Source organism: Lutra lutra, chromosome 3 (assembly GCF_902655055.1).
Source record: "Lutra lutra chromosome 3, mLutLut1.2, whole genome shotgun sequence".
Taxonomy (NCBI): Eukaryota; Metazoa; Chordata; class Mammalia; order Carnivora; family Mustelidae; genus Lutra; species Lutra lutra.
In genome coordinates this window covers 51,754,530-51,773,743 of record NC_062280.1, presented here as the reverse complement: position 1 = coordinate 51,773,743, position 19,214 = coordinate 51,754,530, and the positions used below count along the sequence as shown (strand labels likewise).

At 37.4% G+C, this 19,214-nt stretch overlaps 1 protein-coding gene across 1 annotated transcript; it reads left to right on the top strand.

Annotated features, from left to right (window-relative positions):
• The first annotated feature begins 5,685 nt into the window (after positions 1–5,685).
• On the top strand, positions 5,686–17,505 carry LOC125095308 (60S ribosomal protein L37a-like). The gene is made up of 3 exons (XM_047721566.1): positions 5,686–5,696; positions 13,249–13,254; positions 17,201–17,505. The coding sequence occupies exon 3, from the start codon at positions 17,225–17,227 to the stop codon at positions 17,501–17,503; it is 279 nt and encodes a 92-aa protein (XP_047577522.1). The 5' UTR covers positions 5,686–5,696; positions 13,249–13,254; positions 17,201–17,224; the 3' UTR covers positions 17,504–17,505.
• The last annotated feature ends 1,709 nt before the right edge of the window (positions 17,506–19,214 follow it).

Here is a 19,214-nt window from a genome sequence, read left to right as displayed (position 1 = left end):
AAGTGTTGAAAAACCGATAATAAAGAGTTTCAATCGAAAGACTGATTGAAACTGATATGTTGAGTGTTGGGGGAGGCAAGAATGGGGAGAAAAAGTTCAGGCACTCCCTATGACCTTTTTCTTCGTTACAGTAATACAACAGCAAATTGCATGGTTCTTTCTCTAAGATTTTTTTTCAAAACTCTGCTATTCATGACCTGCCTTCTCTTAAGAAAACACAAGATTTGAAGGAAAATGAAGGGCTTTCTACAACTGATTATATCAGAAAGCTACTGAATGTAACATAATCTTATTTGTTGATTTTCTTAGAAATTTTGTGCTCCATTTCATCCTAAACCTCTTGAGCTGGAAATTCACTGTCTTTTTTCTAATCTTCATGCCCTTGTTTGTGGTGCATTTATTAAATCAGTTGATTACAAGAACTGATTACAGTGGCACATAGTTGCCTGCAACATATAAAAAACTTCCAGAGCCCCAGTTATAACTCTACACTAGATTTTCCTGAAATAGGAGTTCAGATGTTGTTTCAAAACAGCTAAGACAGGGCATCTGGGTGGCTCAGTTGGTTAAACATCTGCCTTCATCTCAGGTCATGATCTCAGGGTCCTGGGATCGAGCCCCATGTCAGGCTCCCTGCTCAGCAGGGAATCTGCTTCTCCCTCTGCTTCTCCCCCTCCTTGCCCTCCCCCATTCTCAAATAAATAAATAATAAATAAATAATAAAAATTTTTTAAAAATAATAAGAAGTTAAAAAAAAAAACCAGCCAGAATAACTCATGGAACAAAGTCACAGGACAAGAGGGATGGCAAAATCAGATGATAACAACAATGATTCAGATAATGTTCAAATCATACCTAATTCAATGAATTAATTAAGTAGTATACCACTATGCTAGACCTCATTAGGAATACAAGAGAAATTAGAGAAATAATTCCCACCCTCCAGGAACTGTCTCTTGGGAATGAGAAGAGATATAATCTCACTGTTTCAGATTAGCATGTGATTAAATACCATAGTATGTTGTTCAGATTAATCAAATGTAGTTACACATTTAAAAAAGAAATCATGTTCACCAGCTGGAATAAAAGAAGAAAGATTCATGTAGAAGGAAAGACTTCATTGGTCCTTAAAAGACTGGTCATCTCAGGACCAGCAGAGGAGGGAAAAGAGAAGAGACATTTGGAGGAAAGCAAACTCACAGCACTGGCATGAGCCTAGTATGTATGCAAAACAGAAAAGATGCTAATTTTGGTGAAACATGGGGTAAATGTTAAAGAACAGAAGAAGAAGAGATTAATGAGGATGGAAGAACCTTAGAGTGGAAGGCTTGTTAGCCACAATTCTATGCACAAGGAAAATTATAGAAACGAATGACGGGGGAGTAATGTAATCAAAGCAGAATTTTTAGGAAGATGGATTGGCAGGTGTGTCACGATCACCTGGATACCAGAGACATTATAGAGGCATGAAGACCAATTAGGATGCTACTCGAATAGGAGGTAAGGTCAGCAAAATGACTAGGATAAATATGAAATGCAAATGAGAAGAAAGCAAAATCAAATGCCCCAGAAGACATTCTGTAAATCTTTGAGCTGCTAGGACTGTTACAACTATCAGAAAGTAGGTAAGAAAAAAAAATTTTAAGGCTTAATTTTTCTATGCAGCTAGATGTTAAGTAAAAATAGGCTATATTCATCACCCTTAAAGTACTGTTTGTATGTATTTGGTTTGACATAACTTCTTCATTAATCATTCCAAATCAGAGACACCAAGTGTGAAGATACCGTCTTTTTTTAAAGTTTTTTAAAGTTTCAGGGGAAAGGAAGGGGGGGGGAATCCAGGTTTTTTGGAAGGTGAAAGTGATTGCCTTCAAGTTAATAAAATGGGATTATGGGGGGAAAGAAAGCATGATAAGATGAAAGCTTCTCTAAAAGAGTTAGAAAGAAAATTAATACTTTTTGAGCACTGGCTTAAGATATTTCATCTTATTTAATCCTGCCTACAACTCAAGAAACTAGTTTTCACATTTTATAATTTTCAAACTAAGGAATATTGAAAAATGAACCCAGACTTATATTAAATATAGGAGAGAGAGGATTCAAAACCAAACACAGAAACCGCTATGGAATTCCTCCTGTGGAATATTACCTAGTCCACCTAAACCCTCCTTGAAATGCTCCCAGAAAGATGTTAATTTCCTTTCCTGCTAGCAGCCTCTTACTTTTTAACTCTGATGAATGTGAGACTTTATGGTGTTAATAGGAATCTGGGGAGTGGGGCAGAGCCCTGTGTTCAGGTTTTTAAAGAAGTGCTGCTAAACCTTCAACACGTTAAAATGAAGAAACTATCCAGAGCCGCGATACTGTATGCAACATGTTCCAAAATTTTGTATCCACAGAACCTTTCTCTCGTGGTGCATCTTGTGGGATTAGCATTTTTAATGAGGTCAGACAATATGATCTGATATTTCTGAAAAAGCCTTAGAGGAATGGAAAGTAGAAAGACGGTATACATTCATTTGTTAATAAGTAGAAATTTAAGTGGTTAATATATAGCGCACTGAATTTTACTGTGTAAGAATCGAAATGGCATACATAGGAACCACTGTGAGAGAGGACTTCCAAGTTTGCGCAGCCTTAGATTTGGATGCAAGAAGCACTTCTGGGCTTCTAATAATCAAGCTAGAATTTGACACCATGACAGAGCATTTTCCAAACACAGACTCTGGTTCAACATACCCATTCCTGTTTCATAGGACTTCATCTTTGACAAAAAGTGAGTGTTAAATATGTAAAGAGAATTGAAAGAAAAATAATTAAGTACCATTCTTTCAGGAAACCATGTGATTCCATTCCAACTTCCATGAGAAATATGGAATCATATGGTTTCCTAAAAGAATGGTATAACTGTCCCTCAAAACAACGTACTGCTTAAAATATAACCTATGAGAAATTTTACTAGTTACCAAGCATGCTTAGATATAGCCTTAAAAAAAATAAATGTACTGGCAACAGGCCTCTGTGGGAGAGGACGATATATGCCCTTAGAGCCCAGCAGCTGGGGACTCCCAGCCTGCTCAGGGTGGAAATGCCACCTGTTTCATTTTTCCATTATCTCCCCTTCCCCGGAGAGCATCAGCAGTTAGTTAGATGATCCTTTTGTTTGGGCTTGCTCACTGTAGGTCTTGTACTACATGACCAGACATGTTTTGCCTTTCTTCTTACGTATCTACAAGACTCATGGTCAATGTGTAATCTATTCCAGCTTCTCTGTTGGTTGTTACTCACTTTCTAATAAATATGAGACTGAGGAGTTGTTCTGGGTGACAGTCTTTTCTACTGTCATCCCCTGCTCCCATTCTCTTACAACTGACTTCTTTATGCCTCATTCTTCTCCTGTGCGCCATCAGGAGGAGGCAGAATGGTATTTAACTATATTTCTTTCGCTTCCCTGTATATATTTAAATTATAAAAATAACAGGTGATCTTTTTAGAAGAAATCCATATACAGGTATTACATAATTATATCCACAGAGCAAGAAAAGAAAATGTTAAAACTTTAAGGAGTAAGGATAGAAATGGAAGTATATTTTTTTTACTCTTGGCATTTCTGTACTGACAAAATATTTTATATCAGGTATGTGCCGAGCTTTCAATTTTTAGAGAAAAAATTGAAGAAATTGGATGCCTTTATTCAAAAAAATACACAATCCTCATATCCATCTGAAATTATGAATCCTCACTTTTTTCTAACAGAAACGTGATCGTTCTGTTTTGAAACTTGATATTTTTTCACTTAAAATGTACCATTGTTTTTCCATACCCATGTGCATATGAGTACACTCCACTATTCTTTATAGCTGTAAAATGGCAGAATATAACTGTATAATAACTGACTATTACGTTGTGTAACATATCAGTTGTTTTCAGGGTTCCACAACAACAAGCACCTCAGTGAACATCACTGTACATGTATCTGGCCCTCTCATGTGTATTTGTGACATAAATTCCTGGAACTACAGTTGCTGAGTGAAAGGGCACATAATGACATATTAGATAAGCCAAACTCAACAAAGTACCAGCAAAACAACTTCTCTCAGTCTCAGTGTTAGTCTTCCCTCCCTACCCTCCAAGCAGATTGCATAAAGCATCCAGACTAGCCCAAAAACTAAACTTCATGTTCGTATCCCACTTAAATCTCCCTTCTCCCAGCTTAGACCTGACTACTTCACACTTCTCCAGTGGGGAAGGGAAACAGGTATTCTTTTAGTATTTCTCCCCTCCTGCCTGAAACTTCTCTGCCAGTGTTCCTTACTCAGCTTGAGATAACAGGAGGGAGGAGAACTTATCTCAGTCTGTTTTCCTATAACTCTTGACATTCAGGTGACAGACTAAAGCATAAGAAGAAGCTGGGGTACACACTTTTCATAATTTTCTCATAGATGACCTAGAACCCCTCTCTGGACTAAAAGGAAGTTGATCGTTGGTTGTTACTAGTTTTAGAACATTAACCCAAGTAAGGAAATGGTCTATTTAATATCCTAGTAAACACATTTTAAATCTGTCACAAATTGACAGATATTAATAAACAATACTCAAAGAGTAAAGCAAATTTTCACTCCCTCTGAGAATTTATCAAAGAGAACTCATTTCTCCTCACCCAAATTTTGAACCATCACCATTCTGATGGGTGGAAAATGTAGTATCTAACTTTTGCTGCCTTGTGTTTTATATCAGTGATCAAACACCTTTCATTTACTTATTTATTGGCTATCTGTATGTGTTTTCTGTGACCTGTCAACACATATCTTTTTCCATTTTCTATTAAGTTTTATTTTCCTTGTGGGTTTTTATAGCTTATATATGTTATGGAAATTAGTTCTTACCCATCTTAAATATATATCTGAAATAGACATAGACAGGAAAATATAGACAGATAGAGAGATGATAGAAATGTATTTTGCTAGTATTTAGTGTGACCTTTTACTTTGTTTATGGTGTTGTTTGTACATGTTTGTAATATTAAAATGATCAAGTCAATCTTTTATTCAGTCATTTCTGGGAACTGGATCATTGTTTAATACTTTGTATACGTTTTCTACTGCTTTTGAATCCATTTTGGTCATTTTCATTTTTTCTAGAAAATTCCCTAAATTCTTTCTGATTTCTCATTATGTTTATTCTATGATATCATCTAATAATTTATTTTTCTCTTTGTCTATTATTTTTCCTGTTTTTATTTTGATTTTTAATTTTGGGTATTTGTTATTCCCTCTTCCTTTTGCTTGTTTAGGCTTATTTAGTTGGCTTCCCAAATAACTAACTTGTGACTTATTTATCAATTATAGTTTATTTTCCGTTTTTTTTTTTGTTTTCTGCTCTATAATTTATCAATTATAGTTTGTTTTCTGTTTTCTAATTTATTAATTTATGCTATCAGGTTCAAGTCCTTTTTCTGGTTTTCTCAGGTGTGTTTTATTTATCTTTTCCTAATTTCTCAAATTAGAAAATATTGCATTTTTATTTTTGTTTTATACTATAACTTTAAATTATAAATATTCCTCCTAATACCACTTTAGACCATGGGGAAATAATTTAATTTCTACATAGTCTAAAATTTTATTTTAAATTACTCTTCCATAAGAGATTTAAGAATGAAGTCAAGGGGGACACCTGGGTCGCTCTGTGCGTTGAGCCTCTGCCTTCGGCTCAGGTCATGATCTCGGGGTCCTGGGATCAAGCCCCGAATAGGGCTCTCTTCTCAGCAGGGAGCCCGCTTCCCCCCACTCTCTATCTGCCCGCATCTCTGCCTACTTGTGATCTCTCTGTCAAATAAATAAATAAAATCTTTAAAAAAAAAAAAAAAAGAATGAAGTCAAGGATCGCTTTGTCAAGGATCGCTATGTTGCCCAAGTATTACTGCTATTTAATTGTACTCTAATTGGATGTCACTCTCTGTAATATAATTTGGGCTCAATGTGAATGGTGCCACCAGAATTGTACAACACAATGGCCCTTATATGTTTTTTTATATCTTAGGTCATTAGGTATGAAAATTCTAGTTTTTGCTATTAATTCCTAGTTCAACTGCATTGTGGTCAAGGAATGTAATCTATAGCATTTCTAATTTTCAACATATTAGGGATTCTTTAAGCTTAATTGTAATTTTTTATAAAAGGCTATCTTACAGTATAGAGTCAGTATGTAACTATTAAAATCTCCATATTAATTATGTATTCTGATTTTATAGTTACTTCTTTTTCATCTACTTGATCTGTCATGGGCTAAAAGACATGACTTAAAAATATTTTACTAATATCCAGGGGCATCTGAGTGGCTCAGTGGGTTAAGCCTCCGCTTTCAGCTCAGGTCATGATCTCGGGATCCTGCGATCAAGCCCCACATCAGACTCCCTGCTCAGTGGGGAGCCTGCTTCCCCCTCTCCCTCTGCCTGCCTCTCTGCCTACTTGTGATCTCTCTCTGTCAAATAAATAAATAAAATCTTTAAAAAAAGTCTTTTACTAATATCCAGTTGTCAACCACTATTACTGTATAGTATGTTATTTGGTATACAAAGTTTTGTGATAGCTATATATTTATTGTGGATTTTACCCTTCAGCATTGAACTGAAAATTGCCATTGACTCCCTAACATTATTCAATCTTCCCCCAACTGTATAGAAGCTGCATAATTTAGGTTGAACTGAGTCACCATCCAACTCCACATGAATGATACCTGATTAAACAAAACTGAGAAAAGTTTAAATGTTCATTAATTCATTTTTTATATAGCAATACAATAAACCTATTACATGTTACTACAACTATCATCTTTTTATGGTAAATAACTATACTTGCCAAACTAAAACAAATGTACTGAGAAGAGAGGAATTGTTTTTCATTTTTGCAAATCTCTTTAATATCTTAATAGAAGACAGTTAAAATCAAACATCTGTTTTGCATTTGATTTATGTTGTTTGAGTGAATTACATGAAGAAAATCCAGACTTACACAGATACATAGTTGTAAAAGGCAAGAATATTTCAATGGCTTTTTCACATAATTGTAGATATTCTTTTTTGATACTCCACTGTATCAACAACTGGTAAGTATCTTAAATATCAGTTGCAATATAGAACCATATAAATAAACATTTTTTTAAAAAACCATATAAATACCATATATGAAATGAAACCATATAAATAAACATTTTGTACTCTTTAAGGATTTTGTTACATTAAAATTTATTGGTGTAGGGACACCTGGGTGGCTCAGTGAGTTAAGTATCTGACTCTTGGTTTTGGTTCATGTCATGATCTCCGGCCTGGAGACCATCACTGAGCCCCATGTGGAGCTCTGTGCTCAGCGGGGAGTCTGCTTCTCCCCTCCCTCTCCTCCTGCCCCTACCCCAACTCGAGCACACACTCTCTCTCAAATAAATAAATCTTAAAAATTTTTGATTGGTCTATTTTGTAATGTGAGTGGATCTCAGTTATGTGAATCTTCTAAATGCTGACATATTTCATTATACAATATCCAAAAAAATCACATTTGGTAATATCACCATCAATATAATCAAAAAAGTCTTTTGATATCAGGATGCTGTTGAGCTCGTGGTAGCAGACACAAGTTTTCCAAAAGTCAAGTTTTTTGCCTGAAAGCTTGAGTTTTATCTTTGGGGGAAAAAAAATACTATTGGTGGTTTCCTTGAAGTGACAGATTGACTTCATTTGTTTTCAATAAAATGCCTGTCAAATATTCAAGTCTGAAAAATAAGTTTGTCTGCCAGGGATTCTTTGAAATAAAATGGTGCTATTTGGGGGGGAAAAAAAGCAGTTACTTCAGTTGCAACTCAAATAATCTCAAAATGCTTTCCTTGAGACCACCAGAGACATTCATTATTCTTCAAGATACTGCATGCGTGCTTCTTGCTTACTTTCCATTTCAGCACAAAAAACACTGAAAAGACTTGCATCAAAGGTCAAGGTTTAATTACATCCACAGTTTTTACGGAGTTATCAATGACATTCATAAGTGAAACTGGCCTTTTTGGCTATGAGTGACTGGCAATGAAAACTACAATGATCACTAGTGCAGCTTGGTGACATGGCCATGAATCACGCTGAGGCACCAGCACTTTTATCTATCAGCTTTTGAATCATCACAGCAAATGTCAGTACACTGAAAAGGGCAAATCATCTTCTAGTTTTATTATAAAAGTAGTTTTAACCTTGCATATCTCTTGAAAAAGCCTTTGGAACCTCTGGAGACCTGTGGTTTACACTTTGAGAACTCTGGTCTAAAAACTAGACCAGGGGGCGCCTGGGTGGCTCAGTCATTAAACATCTGCCTTTGGCTCAGGTCATGATGCCTGGGTCCTGGGATTGAGCCCCACATCAGGCTCCCTGCTCAGCAGGAAGCCTGTTTTCCCTCTTCCATGCCTTCTGCTCATGTTCCTGATCTCGCTGTCTCTCTCTCTCTCTCTCTGTCAAATATATAAATAAATAATCTTAAAAATAAAAAAAATCAACCAGGAGGCAATCCTATCTGCCTTTCCACTGTAATTGGTTTAGAGTGGTTGGGATTTGGGGGCAGAGGGGGGTGGATAAGGAGGAGAAGGAAGACTGTGAATGAGGAACCACATTTCTAGTTACTATGGGCAGCTCTCTTATGACCATGAGGAAAGCAGGCTTGAAAACAAGTCCCACAAAGTAGGGTACACACCAAGGACCTTCACAGAAAACCAAAAACAAGTTCATAGACCCTATGGCACTCACTAATCCACCGAATTTTTGGTTACATGTGTTAAAAACAAGACAACAAACCCAAATTTAGAGTCACTTATACTAAGCCCCATCAACAAACCATGATTTTAACTTAACTGTAGTTTCAGCTCTCCCAGAAATGGAATCTTAAAGCAGTCAATCAGGAATCACCTAATCAGCACTACTGAGGTAATCAGCCTGACAGACCCCCGCCATCCCCTAAAGGAAATAATGAACCCACTTTTTTGCCTAGTATAACTTCCTTGGCCCTTCCCCCTTCTGCCTAGAAAAGTCTTTCATTTTGTACAGCTCCTCAGAGATTCTATCTACTAGATTGGATGCTGCCTGATTCATGAATTATTGACTAAAACCAGTAAGATCTTTAAAATTCATTCAGTTGAATTTTGTTTTTTAACATTCATGCCAAATAGTCCCCTCATTTTCAAGCCAGTTTGACTCTGTCTCTGTTCCAAGCACTAAAGATATAATGGTGAATGATACAGACAAAAACCCCTGTTCTCACAGAAACTAACCTGAGAATCCTTCTCTTAAGGGCAATTAATCTCATTTACCTTTATTTTTTAAAACAAATATGCTTTGTTCTTATTCCTGATATTTTATTTATATTTTCTGATTTTAGTACCTTCTTTATTTCTTTTTTTTTTTACAAAGTTGCTTCTGGTCTCTCTTTTTTGTTTTTTTAAAGAAAAGTTTAAATGATAAACTATATTTCTTGAAGTATCCACTTCAGAATGTATTTTCTGACTGCCTGCTAAAAAAATAGCTAAATTTCCTTCTACCTCACACTTTTTTCTCCCCATCTCCCAGTATTTTGCTTTTGAGGTTATTATTTTTACATAGTCTACATTTATAACACTTACATGTTGCCCTATCATCACAATATCCGTAATAGTTGAGCCCTAATATAAATTCTACACCAAGCACTTCTAATAGCAGTTTCCCTATTTCTGAAATCTTTATCAGGTAATTTTGCTATGTTTTTTGCATATTTGAAAATATCTGTCTTTGACTTTTATCTCTAATAGAATCAAAGAATCATTGAGTCACATCTTTTCCTCTTAGATATCTGATATTGTCCTATGATATTCTATCATTGAATATGTCTAACTGGGTTATCATTTTTCTTTTGCCCTAGGAATCATTTCTAGGTCCTTGAAATTCAGTAACATCTCTAGGCTATAGCTTAATATTTGTCCTGCTGTACCATCTTTTCTTTAGCACACCCTGTGTCCTTCCGTCTGCAGATTCTTTTCTCTCAAGACAGACTACTTTTATCTTGTCTCTGAGTGCCATTTATCCGATCCATTTATTCTGTTCTCTTCAGTAGCACAGACCGTAAGCTAATGGGTAAAAACAGGAATTTTTCCTGTTGTGTGGAATTAAGACTAAGACCCCAAGCTGGGAGTAAAAGATGCTGTACATCCACATTCTAAGTACTAATAAATAGCAGCAGCTGGTACAAGACATCTCCCTGTGGTAGAAGACTTCTAGCAGAACCGGCTCTACAAATATCACCTAGTCAATTTAAAAGCCAGACGAGAGAGAGAAGATGTTACATTTAGGAGAGTCTAGTGTTCAAGCTATTTCTACTTCCTTCCTTCCCCATGGTTCAGGAAAGAGGGATACTTTGCTCGCCAGAAGACTTTAAATCATCTTGAGTGAGATGGAGCTATACTTCTAGGACATCCAGGAGGGGACATACTTCTAGTAAGATATTAACTGCAATTTTCCTGAGTTCTCAGACAGGTACAGCCCACTATATATATGGCATATACATAAAGCAACTTGATTCCAGTCCTTTATTTTTTAATAGTTTTTAAAAATTGCACTCTAGGGTATCTATTGTTATTGTTTAGGTATCTAAACTTCCATCCTAACTTAGAGGGACCTCAACGTGTGACTTGGTAGGAAGCAAGTTCCCATCCACCCACTATGGCATCTAAGGGGAAGCAGATGTTTCAGGTCCTCACTCCTGCAGCCAGGGCAACAAGCATGTAGCCCAGGCTCAGCCAGCTGGCTCTCTGCCCAGGACTTTGAACCTGGACCAATGAGGCCAAGAAAAGGGACTGACTAGAATCATTTGTGATGGCATTGGCCATCAGCATGGAGTCCAATACTGAGTTCAAGCAGAACTGCCTTTTTATTATTTAAAAAAAAAAAAAAAACTAGAGTTAATTTCTATTAATTGCAGTCAAGACCCTGATCACTCCACACAATTAGGATTGCTAACATGTTTTTAATATATATAGTTATCAGGTTAACTAAACAAAATGTATTATATTAAGATCAAAACACAATTAATAAAAAGTTGTAAAACATCTCATATTCCTTGCTCTTTTTCCTCATATACTCCTCTTTTCTTGGCATCCCCAAAACAGAATTAACACATTTTTGTTTTTATAGCTGTTGCCAGATAAACTGGGAAGACGCCAGGCTCTGGGGCCTTGACCCAGCCTGTCTCAAAGATGCCACCAAAGGTTCTCGGTCTCATCACAAGAAAGAATTCTAGGACAGACACACAATACAAAAAAGAAGCATACAGGCAGGGAAACTTATTAAAGTGAAAGTACACTGGAGATGTGGGGCAGGGAAGTATAAGAGCACTATGCGCCATGCCCTCGGTTCAGGGTTTATTTTACTGACACTGTTAACTAGGGGGTGGAATATTCATTACTTGGGGTCAGGATTTCTTGGAAGGTGGGTTTCGGGCTTTTTCTTCCTTATATAGTCAGGGATTTCCTGTCATGGCACCTGCCATCTTGGGCCTGTCTGATTTGAACCAGCTTCATGTGGAGTGCTGCCCAGGACAGGCCTCTGACTTTTCCATAGCTGGCTATGACTTCCTCTCTGCTGGCCTCCAGGTATCCTATTCGAACCTAACTACCTACCTACTTTCATATAACTAGTGGATGCACAGTAGAAAGCCAAAATAGCAGAAGTCCTTCCTCTGAACAATTTAAATTAGGTAACATATAAATGAGATTATGTGTTTCCAAATGCGATTTCCCTGGATTTGTTTTATTATTAATTTTTAACTTAGCACCTGAGTTTAGTCGGTTCCAGAATTCGAAGAGAGAAGCTGGTGAAATGATTATATAGGTATACCCTTTGTACTGTTAAGACTCATTCTGTCACATCTCTTCACATACCATTCTTCCCCCAACATAAGTCAGTGAAATCTACTGCTATTTTACATCCTTTTTTCAAGGGAAAAAGTCTGTACCAGCTCCTCATGTTCTTACGCTCAAAAGTTCTGCCTCATTATAATGCAGATATTAAATGCCAACCTCTTGTTTGAAAATACAGGTGACTTACAATAAAGCAACTGAACTGCAGAGCAATTGATTCTCTGCCTTCAATGAAATTTAGCCACTTTTGCTTCATTAAAAGTATCTTATTAAGCCATCTCCCTTTCTAAAGTATTTCCTGGTACTATTTTTTTAATGATTCCCATTCTTATTTTACAAAACCTACTTGAATCCTGTTACCTTGACAACAAGAAAACATATTATGTACTTCATGAAGACTAAAGACACCAGAGTTGAATTCAGCCTCTCTCAATATTTAAGAGCTCGTATATGGAAGATTTGTGATACAATGATAAAACAACATTTACCAACAGCTTTAAGAAGGCTTAAAATTATTGCTTCACTGACATTTTTAAGAAATGTCAAAGTATTTTCTAATAATATATACAATGTTTATATGTATCAGGTAATGCTATTAATCTATAAAATCACAGTCTAAATTTCCCTAGCCTTTTGAGGAATGTACTCTTGTTATCCTCATCTTACAGATGAGGAAACTAAGGCATGGAACATTTAACTTGCTCAAGGTCACAGGGCTAGGAAATGTCAGAAGCTGGTTCAACTCCTAATAGCTTGGGTCCTCTGTTTGTTACTGAGTTACTTTGTGTTTGCACACAAATGAAGATTATCTCACACTGAACTTGAAATCTGCATCAAATTTAATGTTTGGTGGCAAAAAGTAAAAAAAATACTGCTTTCACATCACAAAGAGAATTGTCACACCTTAGGCAAGGCAAACATCCTCAGCTGTGTTATTCTGTCCTAATTGTTTTGGTCTTCTTGCTTTACTACGCCTTAAAAACAACAACAACAAAAGCAGCAAAACAGAAGGAAAATAGCTAACATTTCTTGAAAGAACCATGTTCTTGTGACCCATTATACACATTGTTTCACTTAGTACTTAAACAGTATAGGCGTTTTTTATCTCTGCTTGATGATTATGAACCAAGACTCAAGGAAGTTAAGCAGCCTAAAACCATTCAGGGGCAGAGCCAGAAATCAAATATAGTCTGGCTCGTTCTGTCATACATGGCCATATTTTGTTTTGTTTTGTTTTGTTTTTCCAAATTTGGTACCACTGAAAACACAAAAGCCCAAACTGAAGTAGGAACTCTCACCTGGCCCCTATAATTAGCTCCCTTTGAGTAAAAATACCATGTCCTCTACTCTTTAGTTCAGATGTTATATTAATTATGTCTTCAGTTTGTTGCCAGTTTTGGGGGGGAAAAGTTTTCCTCAGTTCTCTTAAGGTACCTGACTGGGTCTGAAAATCAAACTGACAGACTAACAAGAAAAAAGCATCAAATTTATTTAATGTAAGTTTTATGTGACACAGAATCCTTCATAAGGAAACACAGAGTGGAAGAATAAACTTGAGTATCTTTAGGCTAGGTTTAATGAAGAGTGGACAGTGATGGAGAAACATGATAGGTCGAGGAGTGTGAGGTTAAGTGTCGTGAACTGGGGGAAACTGAGAAACCCTTGTTTGTGAGGATTCTTCCTGATGTCCCTTGTCTTCAGAGATAAGAGTGCTCCTTGCCTCCAGTACAGGGAGGGCACCTCCCATAAGAGGGTTTTATGACCAACAGTGGCCTTCCTGCTTCTGCTGTTCTCTCAAACTCCTTCAGCTTAAAATATTCAATATGTCAAGGTGCCATATGTTGAGATAGCACATTCTGAAGCCTATCACAGTCTCATTATGAACCAGCAATATGCTCACATGCTGGAGTCTATTTGACTCCAAAGGTTGTATTGGGTGTTTTTGTTTGTTTGTTTGCTTGTTTCCAAATGATCTTTAATGTTAATATTATTTGTAGTACTTCATCACAATAGAATCACCATAGTTGAACTTGAGGTTTAAGGAAAGAAATTTTATTATGGTCCTTAAAACACATTTTAAACTTATTTACCAAAACTGCTTTACCAAATGACATTACCACCACAAACTTATTAATGTAAAATATACTCTCAAGAATTTTATTGCATCTTTAGAGAACTAGACATTTTACAACTTTAAAAATATTGCACTAATCCAGCAGGAAAAAGCATCATATTATCACTTTTTATTCATTAATGTTCATTCTCAGCAATTTCAAACTTAAAAAGAGATACCTGTTTTAGAAAAATACATAAAATAATAGTGTTTCCTTACTAAGATAGCAGTTTCTAACAGAAATTTCTCACAAATACCTACTAAAATAACTATAATGCAGAGACAAAGGTGAAAACTCACAAGTGATCTCAATTTTTCTAGAAGCACAAGTGGGGCTCAAGCCTACATTCCTAACCTTCAATTATTGCCAGCTTTGTCTTTTATTTGTTAAAGGGACCTTGATCAAGTTACCAGCCTCCTTCTGCCTTAGCTGTCACATCTGTATAATGGGAAGAAAGTAGAACCTATTTTAGAGCTTGTTGTGAGAACTATATAAGTTTGTGCATACAGAGCTCTTACAAGGATGCCAGCAGGGTACACTCTAAATAATCCTTCAGATAGAAAAAAAAAGATGGCAGAGGAAGAGGGAACCCTATTTCAATCAGTCCCTGGAATTGAGCTGGATATCTACCAGACCATTCTGAACACCCACGAAATCAGCCTGAGCTGTAAGAAGATATACCTGGATCTCTACAAACAGAATATCTCTAGAGGTTGGGCTCAAGGTATGAAGCGGGGAGTCATGATTCTGTGGGGAAGATATCAAAAGATAAATGGAAGGGGGAGGGAGCCTCCAGGATCCTGCACCACCAGAACACAAAAGACTCCTGCACTGGGAACTGGGCACAGATTCGTACACCAGTGTGGTGGGGAAAAGATTTTAGGGCAGCCTGCCAGACCAAAACCTGGAGCTGCAGGGGCACAAACACAAACTGGGAGCAGCTGGCAGTTTGAGAAGAACAAAGGGCAGAAATGTGCCTGGACCTGGAGGCGAGGGCTGGGAGTGCTACTGTGGGCTGTACAACCCAGGACACTGTGGGTTTTAGCAGCACAAACAGAAACAGAGACAGTGTGGCCTGGAGAGCTCAGTGGAGAGCTGACTGTGATCTCTCTGTTCTGAGACAGAGGTTTGGATATGGTCACTTCTGCTCTGACTCTCAGAAGAGATGCAGGAAGCCACCGGGGCAAGCCACCAGAGGAAAAAAGCCCCAAAAGCCAGTTTTCACTGAGCCCATCACCCCCACATAGAGGACAGGGCAACTCTGCCCAAACAGGGTTGCCTGAGTAACAAGTTCCCTCCTCTAGAAGAGGAAGAACAAGAGCCCAAAAACCCTAAGGTCCCTATAAAGCAGGTGCATCTTGCTTGGGTTGTGGTCAATAATTGGGACCTTGTACATTCCCTCAACCACTCCTCAACAGAATAACTAAGAGGAGAAACCCCCAAAATAGGAAAGACTCAGAGACTGTGATTTCTGCTATACATGGATATATCCATATTCATATAAATAATGGATATGAATATAAGTAAGATGTCAGAAATGGACTTCAGGGTTCAGTTATGAAAACAATAACTAGGATGGAGAAAAACATTAATGGCAACATAGATTCTCTAAGGGCAGAAAAGAAAGCTAATCAGGCAGAACTTTAAAATGCTATCAATGAGATCCAATGTAATCTAGATACTCTAACAGGTAGGGTAAACAAGGCAGAAGAACAAATTAGTGATCTAGAAGACAAACTGATAGAAAAAAAAAAAGAACAGGAGGAGGCTTGGAACATGGATTCTTAAAATCCATGAAAATGAGAAATGACACCATGAAACGTTCCAGTGTCAGAATTATTGGAATCCCTGAGCGGGTGGAGAGAGAGAGGACAATATATCAAAGTAAATCATAGCTGACAACTTCCCTGATTTGGGGAATGAAACAAGCATTCGTGCCCTAGAGGCAGAGAGGATCCCTCCCAAAATCAAGGAGAACAGATTAATTCCCCAGCATATAATAGTAAAACTCACAATTCTTAGAACTAAGGAAACCAGTTTAAGGGCAGTTAGGTCGAAGAGATTCCTTAAGAGGAACATCAGAATAATGTCAGACCTGCCCACAGAGACCTGGTAAGCCAGAAAGGCCTGGCAAGACATATTCAGGGTACTAAATGAGAAGAACATGCAGTCAAGAATACTTTATCTGGGAAGGCTGTCATTCAGAATGGATGGAGAGATAAAAAGCTTCCAGGATCAGCAGAAACTGGCAGACTATGTGACCACTAAGCTGGCCCTGCAATATTAAAGGGGGTTCTATAAAAGGGGAAAGACCCCAAGAGTGACAGAGAACAGAAATTTACAGAGACAATCTATAAAAACAAGGACTTCACAGGCAACATGATGACAATCAAATCATATCTCTTAATAATCACTCTCAGTGTGAATGACCTAAATGCTCCCATAAAACAGCATGGGGTTGTAGACTGGATTAAAAAGACAGCACCCATCTATATGCTGTCTGCAAGAGACTCACTTTGAACCTAAAGATACATTCAGACTGAAAGTGAAGGGATGGAGAACCATCTTGCATGCCAACAGACCTGAAAAGAAATATGGAGTAGCAATTCTCCTATCAGACAAATTAGATTTTAGGCTGAAGACTGTAGTTAGAGATACAGAAGGCCACTATATCATTCTTAAAGGTCTATCCAACAAGAAGATCTAACAACTGTAAATATCTATGCTCCCAGCATGGGAGCAGGCAACCACATAAGCCAACTGTTAACCAAACAAAGAGACATACTAATAATAATACATTAATAGTAGGAGACCTCAACATTCCACTCTCAGCAATAGAAGGATCATTTAAGCATAAAAGCAACGAAGAAATAAGAGCTTTGAATGAAACAATGGACCAGATGGACCTCATAGATATACACAGAACATTCTACCCTAAAACAACAGAATACTCATTCTTCTTGAGTGCACATGAAACTTTCTCCAAAATAGGCCATGTACTGCATCACAAATCAGGTCTCAGCTGATACCAAAAGACTGAAATTATTCCCTGCATATTCTAAGACCACAATGTTTTGAAACTGGAATTCAATCACAAGAAAAAGTTTGGGAGAAGTTCAAACACTTGAAAGCTAAAGACCATTCTGCTCAAGAATGTTTGGGTCAGCTCTCGGGGCTCAGACCTAGTTTGAGGCAACATGGCTAAACGCACCAAGAAGGTCGGAATCGTGGGCAAATATGGGACCCGTTATGGTGCCTCCCTCAGGAAGATGGTGAAGAAGATTGAGATAAGCCAGCACACCAAGTACACTTGCTCCTTCTGTGGCAAAACCAAGATGAAAAGACGAGCTGTGGGGATCTGGCATTGTGGCTCCTGCATGAAAACCGTCGCTGGTGGTGCCTGGACCTACAACACCACTTCTGCTGTCACAGTAAAGTCTGCCATCAGAAGACTGAAGGAGTTGAAAGACCAGTAGAAGCGCCACCATTTGAAACATTGCTAGCCTATAATAAATGGGTTAATTTATGTAAAAAAAAAAAAAAAAAAAGAATGTTTGGGTCAACTAGGAAATCAAAGAAGAACATAAGCAATTTATGGAAACCAATAAGAACAAAAACACATCAGTCCAAAACCAATGGGATATTGTAAAGCTGGTCCTAAGGAGGAAATACAAAGCCATCCAAGCCTCACTCAAAAAAATAGAAAAATCCCAAATATACAAACTGTCTTTACACCTTAAAGAAGTGGAGAATGAATATAAAAATTAAGCCTAACTCATGCCTGAGAAGGGAAATAATTAAGATTAGAGCAGAGATCAATGAATTAGAAACCAGAAATACAGTAGAACACACCAATGAAAGAAGGTGGTTCTTTGAAAGAATTAATAAGATTAATAAACCACTGGCCAGACTTATCCAAAAGAAAAGAGAAAGGACCAAATTGTGAATGAAAGGGGAGATATCAGGACTAACACCAAGGAAATAGAAACAATTATCAGAAATTATTATCTACAACTATATGCCAATAAATTAAGCAACTTGGAAGAAATGGATGCAATCCTGGAAACCTATAAACTACCAAGACTGAAACAGGAAGAAACTGACAACTTGAATGGACTGGTCACCAGTAACAAGATTGAAGCAGTGATCAAAAACCTCCCAAAAAACAAGAGCCCAGGACCTGATGGATTCCCTGGGGAATTCTACCAAACATTCAAATAAAAAATAATACCCATTCTCCTAAAGCTGTTTCAAAAAATAGAAATAGAAGGAAAAATTCCAGACTCATTCTATGAGGCCAGCATTACCATGATCCCAAAACTAGGCAAAGACCCCAACAAAAAGGAGAATTTCAGACCAATATCCCTGATGAATATGGATGCCAAATTTCTCAACAAAATCCTAGCTAATAAGATCCAACAGGGGCACCTGGGTGGCTCAGTGGGTTAAGCCTCTGCCTTCAGCTCAGGTCCTGGGTCCTCAGGGTCATGATCTCAGGGTCCTAGGATCAAGCCCCACATTGGGCTCTCTGCTCGGCAGGGAGTCTGCTTCCCCCTCTCTCTCTGCCTTCCTCTGCCTACTTGTGATATCTGTCTGTCAAATAAATAAATAAATCTTAAAAAAAAAAAAGATCCAACAGTACATTAAAAAGATTATCTACCATGACCAGGTGGGATTTATCCCTGGAATGCAAGGGTGATTCAACATTTGCAAATCAATGTGGTAGAACACATTAATAAGAGGAGGAGAGAAGTACCACATGGTCCTTTCAATTGATGCAAAAAAGCATTTGACAAAATACAGCATCCTTTCCTGATTAAAACTCTTCAGAGTATAGAGATAGAGAGAACACTGCTCAATTTCATAAAGTCCACCTATGAAAAGACCACAATGAATATCATTCTCAATGAGGAAAAGCTGAGAGCCTTTCCCTTAAGATCAGGAACACAAAAATGATGCCCACTCTCACGACTATTATTCAACATTATACTAGAAGTCCTAGCAACAGCAATTAGACAACAAAAAGAAATAAAGGGTATTCAAATTGGCAAAGAAGAAGTCAAACTATCTCTCTTTGCAGATGACATGATACTTTATGTGAAAAACCCAAAAGACTTCACCCCTAAATTACTAGAACTCATACAGCAATTCAGTAATGTGGCAGGATACAAAATCAATGCACAGTAA

Excerpts from the sequence above, each read along its gene's own strand:
- LOC125095308 (XM_047721566.1), top strand. The coding sequence starts at position 17,225 with ATGGCTAAACGCACCAAGAAGGTCGGAATCGTGGGCAAATATGGGACC.